General features: G+C 32.5%; 1 protein-coding gene across 1 annotated transcript; it reads left to right on the top strand.

Annotated features, from left to right (window-relative positions):
- The first annotated feature begins 515 nt into the window (after positions 1–515).
- LOC114423117 (uncharacterized FCP1 homology domain-containing protein C1271.03c-like) lies at positions 516–5,435 on the top strand. Its single transcript, XM_028389740.1, has 7 exons — positions 516–1,841; positions 2,400–2,840; positions 2,929–3,010; positions 3,163–3,229; positions 3,742–3,927; positions 4,043–4,103; positions 4,789–5,435. The coding sequence occupies exons 2-7, from the start codon at positions 2,516–2,518 to the stop codon at positions 4,944–4,946; spliced, it is 879 nt and encodes a 292-aa protein (XP_028245541.1). The 5' UTR covers positions 516–1,841; positions 2,400–2,515; the 3' UTR covers positions 4,947–5,435.
- The last annotated feature ends 2,538 nt before the right edge of the window (positions 5,436–7,973 follow it).

The following is a 7,973-nucleotide window of genomic DNA, read 5'->3' as shown; positions in this document are numbered from 1 at the left end:
CTAAAACAAGCTCCAAGAGCTTGGTATAGTCGCATAGAGACATTTTTTGAAAGAAGGATTTAAGAAATGCCCATATGAGCATACACTTTTTATTAAAATTAGAGCTAGAGGGGAAATTCTTATTTTTTGTTTATATGTAGATGATCTCATATTTACTTGGAAATGATTTGAACATGTTTGACGAGTTTAAGAAATCTATGCAAATTGAGTTTGAAATGACTAATCTTGGTTTAATACATTATTTTCTTGGCATTGAAGTAGTGGAATCATCTAATGGATACTTTATCTCTCAAAAAAAGTATGTCGAGGAGATCTTAAATAGGTTTCAGATGCAGGATTGTAATCCTATAAGTACTCCAATAGAGTACAACTTGAAGTTAAGCATAGATTTTGAAGGAAAGAAGGTGGACAACACACTGTTCAAACAAATTGTGGGTAGCTTAATGTATTTAACTGCTACAATACCCGAGATAATGTATTCTGTCAGCTTAATTAGCATATACTTGGAAAGTCCAACTGAGATGCATCTCTTAACTGCCAAAAGAATCCTCCACTATCTACAGGGATGGGTTGTTTTTCAAGAAGGGTGAAAAGTCAGAGTTGATTGGGTTTACCGATAGTGACTTTGCGGGAGATCAAGATGATAGGAAAAGCACTTCAGCTTATGTTTTTATGTTTGGTACAGGAGCTGTCTCATGGTCATCCAGAAAGCAACCTATAGTTACCTTATCAACCATCGAAGCTGAATTTGCTGCTGGATCAGCTTGTGCTTGTAAGCCATTTGGTTGAGGAAAATCCTTAAAGAATTACTTTTCAAGCAAGAAAGTGCTACTGCAATTTTTTGTGATAATACCTCAGCCATCAAACTCTCCAAAAATCATGTACTCCATGGAAGAAGTAAGCATATTGATGTGAAGTACTATTTTTTTGAGAGATCTCAACAATGATGGAGCAATTGTCTTGAAGTACTGCAAAAATGAGAAAGCTGCTTGGTGTTTGCACCTTGGACACGTTGGAGAAGCACAACTAGTAAATTGAAAAACCAGGTTTCAGTTTAAGGGAGGGAATGTTACATATTTCTGTTTATCTGTTTTGTTTACTTGATCAATAAAGTCATAAGGCTTTAGGAGTTAATTTCATGGTTCAGCAAAATAAGACTGCTGCCTAAACTTTAGAAGAAATTATCACGTTCAAATCCATGTAACTGATAGAGAGATATTTTCTACTGTTTCTGTTATGGAGAAACCTATTTAAAGGGCTGCAACAGTCAATAAAAACACACTTCACCCATATCTTTTCTTCGTTCTCTCTTCACCTTTACCTCTCTTTTTTATTCTCAGACTATTAACAAATTGACCATGCACCCAACTCTGTTCAACTTCAATAATTGGTAATTTAAAGGTGTTTGATTGCCACTTTCTTTGGATTGACCGCGAATCAAGCCAAGCTCAAGGTCAAGAGCATACGTGGAGTTGTGTTGCTGCTGGAGATGAAGCAAAGCAAGTGAAGAGGAAAGTTTAGTACGAATAGGAGAGAGAGGATGCTCAGACTTATATTCAACCGTCACGTGCCTTTATTTCAGATTTCATAATTATGTTTTTTATATATATAAAAAAGTCAATGAGTTATCATCTTTTGAGTGGTTGTGTGCAAAGTGTGAAGTGTCAGGTTTGTGTGTATGCAAGATTTACTCCAGTTTATCAGTTATGATTTAGGTATCTCAATTTGCCGCTCTTCCGCTGCGCCGCCCCTTATCGTCACCACAAAAACTAAGATACTACTCAATAGATCTTAACTTCGTAACCACTCACGCGCCGCCGTCAACCGTCTACGACTGCCAGGTTAGTAGAAGAATACAACCTCCAATTTGTATTATGTAAGTCGTTGGTATTATTGTAAAAATTCTTATTAAACTTGTTATTTATGATGATTTGTTATTAGATAATTTTGTAAAAATATTTTACATTTACTCTTCTAACCAAGCACACCGTACCCTTGGAAGGTCACTCGCAAAGCGATGCCTTTCCATAGCTGCAAGCTGCATCATTTGTCAAGATTGCTTCCAGTTGCTAAAGTTGGAAGAGCAACAGAATTAAAACTTGTTATTTTGAAGTGCCTTCTCAATTTCAGCTGATTACTGGAATCGAGAAATGCAGCACACTTAGTTGGGTAACTGAAAAATGAAAGTGAATAGAGGGGACTGGCATGCTTCACAATAGAGTGATGGAAGACTACCATTTTTTCTTTATTTGGTTAATCCTCTGGAACAATTTGAGTTTTTGTTTCTAGCTGTATCACATGTGTTTATTGTAATCCTGATATATTTACTAGTTGCTTGTTTTTTCTAAAAATATAATTCTATTACATCATTTGAATCCTCTCATGCCTATATTTTGCAGAGTTCATTTGGACAAAAGACAATGGGACAGTAGAGAATTCTATAAACCTTGGGAGCTGCATGTCATCTATACAGTGAATATAGTCTAATTTACTTAGATAACAAAAGACACATAGGATGGAACCCCGTAGAGAGCGAAGAAAAAAATTAGTTCGTCGCATACCAAAGGAAGGCATAAAAAATACCACGAATACTGAGTCAGCTGTAGTAGATGAAACAAATAGTGATAAACAAGTTTCTTGTAGTAATGAGTTGCGGAAATTATCCGGTTCTAGTATAAATACAGATAGGCAAAAAACTTTGCAAATTTCTACAGTTAGACCGTCAATTTTGTGTTTAAAGAAGAAGCTTATTGTTCTTGATTTAAATGGGCTGCTTGTGGACATGGTTTCTCCCCCTCCAAAGTACTGTAAAGCAGATGCAATCATAGGAAGGAAAGCAAGTGAGAAACAACTGTGTTATTCTACTTTTCTATACTATGAGGTTGTGCCTTATGCATTCTTTACTAATGGGGTTGTGTTTCATTTCAGTGTTCAAGAGACCTTTTTATCTTGAGTTTCTGAACTTCTGCTTTGAGAAATTTGAAGTGGCTGTATGGTCTTCAAGAACCAAGTATTCTTCAATCATTTTTTCTAAAATGTCACTTGGTGTTCACTTTGTCTGCATTATTGTTTCAGTAGCTACCCCCATTTTCCTATAGGGGTTTTTTATATTATAAACAATTAGCCGTGGCATATTAATTTTTGGGTGTTATTATTTTATAGGAAAAATATAAAAAATATCATTGATTGTTTGATGGGAAACATGAAAGAAAGGTTGCTTTTTTGTTGGGTAAGTATTTTTATCCATTATCTCTGAATCATGTTATTCTTGTTTGTCATTTCCAAATAATTTGTCCTCTGGAGAACCTGTTTGAGTAAATTTGGTATAAATGGCTTGTGGGATTTTGACCGACCATGTTGAGTAAAAGCTAACATTGATTTATGTTTTTTTTCTTTTTATATACTTGATAGTAGTATATTTCAAACATAGGGATTATACAGGTTTTCAGTTGTACAATTCTATTCCTTAGTGATCTTGCCTTTGCATGGAAATTAAATTTAAATATTAATTTTCTCTTTTTCCCCTATCCAGGGTGTTTGCTTTGTACAAGGGATGAGATTGCATTAACTTTGCAAGCATTATACTAAATCTGTACGATTTAGAATGTTATTTTATCATGCCATGGTGTGGGAATTCTTTCTCGATTGATTCTTTTATCAGTTTTTCAACCCAACTAGTTGTTTTTTATGGAGTAACCTTGAGACCTATCATCTCCTATTAAATATTCTTGACTTTCATAGGATCTTTCTTATTGTACCAAAACAAGTTTCAAAACTCTTGAAAACGAGCACAAGCCACTGGTTTTTAAGGATTTGAGGAAAATTTGGGAGAAGCATGATTCTAATCTTCCATGGGAGAAGGGATACTTTAATCAATCAAATACATTGCTGTTGGATGATTCTCCATACAAGGCATTGCTTAATCCGGTAAACATGTTCTTTCTTTCTTTTTTCCAATTCTCTTTTAAGAGTATTTATGTCACCCGCGTATTTCTAAATTGTTTACTAACTTACTCTTGAATGTTTTGGTAAATGATTTTAGCCGTACAACTCAGTGTTTCCACACACGTTCAATTTTCAGAATAAGAGCGACAATTCACTAGGTATGGTACATTCCTAGTGAATAGTATTTCTGGTTTTTGTTGTTCATTCCTTCGGTTTTCCTTTTTTTTTCCCACTCATTGGGCCATGTAATTTGCATAGGGGGCGAGTTACTGAGGAAAGAATTCCAATCATTGGTGTTTCTTTCTTCCTGTAACTTGTCAACTTGCTTTTGTATTATTTCGGGTATTGCTTATACCCCATAGTAATATAATATCTTCTTTAGCTTACCAAAAAACAAATAGGTATGGTACAAGCTACAAATGACCTTGTAATGGACTAGATTTTGCTAATGGACTAGGCAGACTCAGACTTAACTGATTTTGATCGTTCTGTATTGATTGTTTTGTGTACTTAACCTTTATATTTAGCTTTCTTTTAACATTTGGCTTCAAGTCATAGAAGCCAAAGAAAAAAGAAGGCAAAACAAATATTATAGGATCTGTGTGGCATACGTAGAAACATAATCTAGTGATTCCCTATTCCTTTAGCTTAAACTATGCTTTTTATGAGAGACGTATTCCTTATGGTGCATTATAATTTTGCATCCACAACAATGCATTGATGGATCATTTGTTTTCTGATTGAAGCACTATTATCTAGTGGTGAGCACTGATCAGTGCACACGGTTATGATTTCCATAGCTTATGCAAGGCTTTATTATTGACATAAATGAATTTATGACAGCTGCTGGAGGTGATCTGCGACAATATTTGGATGGTTTGGCAAATGCTGAAAATATGGTGAAGTATGTTGAGCAACACCCATTTGGTCAAGAAGCTATCAATGAAAGAAGTCAAAGTTGGAACTTCTACCTCAATGTTATTGACAGTCTTTCTACCTGAAGAGTGAAAACCGTATCCGTCAACTTGGATATCAATGCTTACTCTGCCAGCTAAACGAGTCACAGTGGTTTTCAACAGAAATGGAAATATAAAAGTCTTCTCTTCTTATTTTTGGTTAAATTATTCAATGATCTCTAAATTATTTGGAAATTTTCAAATAGGTCCTAAAGTATTGTTTTTTTATCCATAGACTAAAAAAGCAGGCCTCTAGGATTAGTTTATACCAGCTTGAAATTGTTAGAAAATGGCAATTTACGTCGGTTTATAAATTTTAGGAATTCAACAACATGATCAAGGATCCAATTTTTTTTTTTTTTAAAAAAATAAAAACTTCATTTAGGGACTTGAATATTATCAAATAATTAACCGAGTATTTTAACTCTTATTTTTCTCATCAATAATGCAGCATTTTTTTTTTTCATTTTTGAACCTTTGATCATCTTGTAAAACATTTATAAGGAAGAAAAGCTGTAACAGCAAGCTGGCTTATTGGAAGGAACACAAGAGGGTGAGACCTCAAAACTGAAGTAATGTTTATCATTGAATTTTAATGTTGTTTTTATTAGTATTTTTTTCAATCGCTATATTATAAGAATATTAGCAACACACTCGTTATCTTATTGGTTCCTTTAAAAAGACAACACCCATTTTAAAGAGTGGCCTGTTTATTAGGTAACAAAATGGACATTTTAGAAAATGAACACGTAATAAAAAGTGTGTTGTCTCATATTTTCAATATGATTCATTTTGATTTCATTAGAAAGTAATCCATTAATTAAGCATTTTGATCACGGGTAATTTGTTTTCTTTAATGAACTAAATGTATGAGAGCTGAAAAGTCTTAAAAATTCTGAAATCGTTATAGTCTTGTAATTGCTTCAATATATTGGAGGAGTTCTTTTAGTTTGTTAATTGGGTGGATTTATGCCTGTTCCTAAATTACTTTGGGGGCTATATATGTCGCATTAGAGCTCTTGAGATTGGCCGAATTGTATCTGGCCTTAAAGTTTCTCTGGTCCACATTACGTGGAATGGGCCAAAAATTTATTGGAAACCTTCACTCCATTCAATTATAGGACGGAAGCACGGAATTTCCAATTTAATGTTGATCAGTTTATGCCAAATATGATCGCAAAGGCAGAAGATAAGTACTCAAGAAAAAAGACAAGTTCCACTGTTAATGTGACTATGATTAATGAGTCTTGTCTAATTTTCCTGTTTCTTGATATTTTTCTTACCATTAATACTGTACAAGTGAAAATCTTTTTTAACACTGTCAAATCCTGCATCCTGCTAGCTAGTAGCCAATTTTTTGTATGCAACACAATCTTACTCATTTTGGTTCAATTTTGTGAATGAATAAAAATGTTTCGATTCTCAGCTAACGTACAACTAAATGCCGAAAGCTTTCAAAAATCATGATGAATTCATTGAATTGAAGTTAGTCATGTCAAGATTATTACAGCTTAAAAAGCAACCCTAGTCATGAAAATCTTCTCTTTAAAATTTAATTTGATAACACAAAATCGTTTATTTAAAAACTAATTTCACGATGCATTAATAATGACTACACAAGACTTTCTTGCTTGGCCATCATAGTGGCAGTTTTAACCTGTAGCTGGAATTGATGACTGCCTTTGAGTTTGAGCACGCCTTCGTACGGTTTTCCTAATCATTATTTTTGGCTCAGCCGCAGACCAGCGATGACTCATGACTCTAACTTTGTTACTTTGTTATAGCATAACCATGGTACTCACTTTTCTTTCTTTAATTTTTCACCATGTTATTTTTTTTCTTCTGAATTTTTCACCATGTTATTGATACAAAAGAAATTAATGTAAAATATTTACTGATTTATTAAAATCTTGAAATTTTTAATTCACTAAATTTAGTGATTTTTTTTCTCTTAATCACATTATTATTATTTTCAATATTTTATTTTAAAATTTTATTATATTTTACTTGAACCAACAACATTCTGATACTCCATTTTCTCTTAAACAAAGATTTGAATAAATATGTCATTAATAAATTCAAATATGAAACCATTAGCACTTTCTTAGGGACGCGAATCTTCGAGGAGTTTCTTTTCTCAAAGTAACTGAATCTATTTTTCACAATTAGGAATTTTTGTTAAAGTTGGTTAGTAGAACGAATTCAATATATTAAATCAGTTATATATGTATGTATATAATTTCCTTTAAAGTTTTAGGTATTTTTTGTGATGGATATATAAATTATTTCATATTCTTGAATTAAGATTTTAAATAGTTCAAAACAAATTAATTCATTCTTTGTCGAATTCCTTTAAATAAATTTGTTAAGAAAATAATTTAAATAAAATCAAATTAATTAATTTTAATTAGTTTGAACTTTGAACTTTTTTGTACTCTTTAAAATCAAACAAACCTGACTTCTATAAAGACTTGACGAAAATTATCATGTTTGTCGTTTACATATGCATAATCACATAATCATGTTCAGGCTCGCATCGAGATATGCATTAGTTTTAGACCAATTCTATGGCCACTTTTAAGATACATACAATTTTTTTGGCTCTAATATGCCTATATCGTTATTATTTTTAAAACGAAGTTCTATATTATTATCTCAAATTTGGATAAAATAAAGAAAAACCATTACTATTAGGAGGTAGGTGGAGTAGTTATTAACTTTTATGACATAAATTGACGATATTATTATGCTGATATCATGTCATATACCAGAGGACACATTTGCATGGGAGTTGAGTCTTGATGATGATGTAGTGCAAAATGAAGCCAGTCTAGAGAGTCGATCCATTTTGACATAATTATTGCAAATTGCAACACAAACTTAGCATAACTAGTTGAAGACATGATTAATATCACAGTAACTTTTTTACTACAGTAACATTTTTCAGCATGATTAATATTAGCAGAAGTAGTTGAAGGCATGATTAATATTAGATTTTGCTAATCACTATTCTAATGGTGTAGTTGTTTGATAATTTTTTTATAAATATTTATAGGAGAAAAAATAAGAAGA

The sequence above is a fragment of the Glycine soja genome, chromosome 8 (assembly GCF_004193775.1).
Source record: "Glycine soja cultivar W05 chromosome 8, ASM419377v2, whole genome shotgun sequence".
Classification (NCBI taxonomy): domain Eukaryota; kingdom Viridiplantae; phylum Streptophyta; class Magnoliopsida; order Fabales; family Fabaceae; genus Glycine; species Glycine soja.
This window is presented reverse-complemented; position numbering and strand designations above follow the sequence as displayed.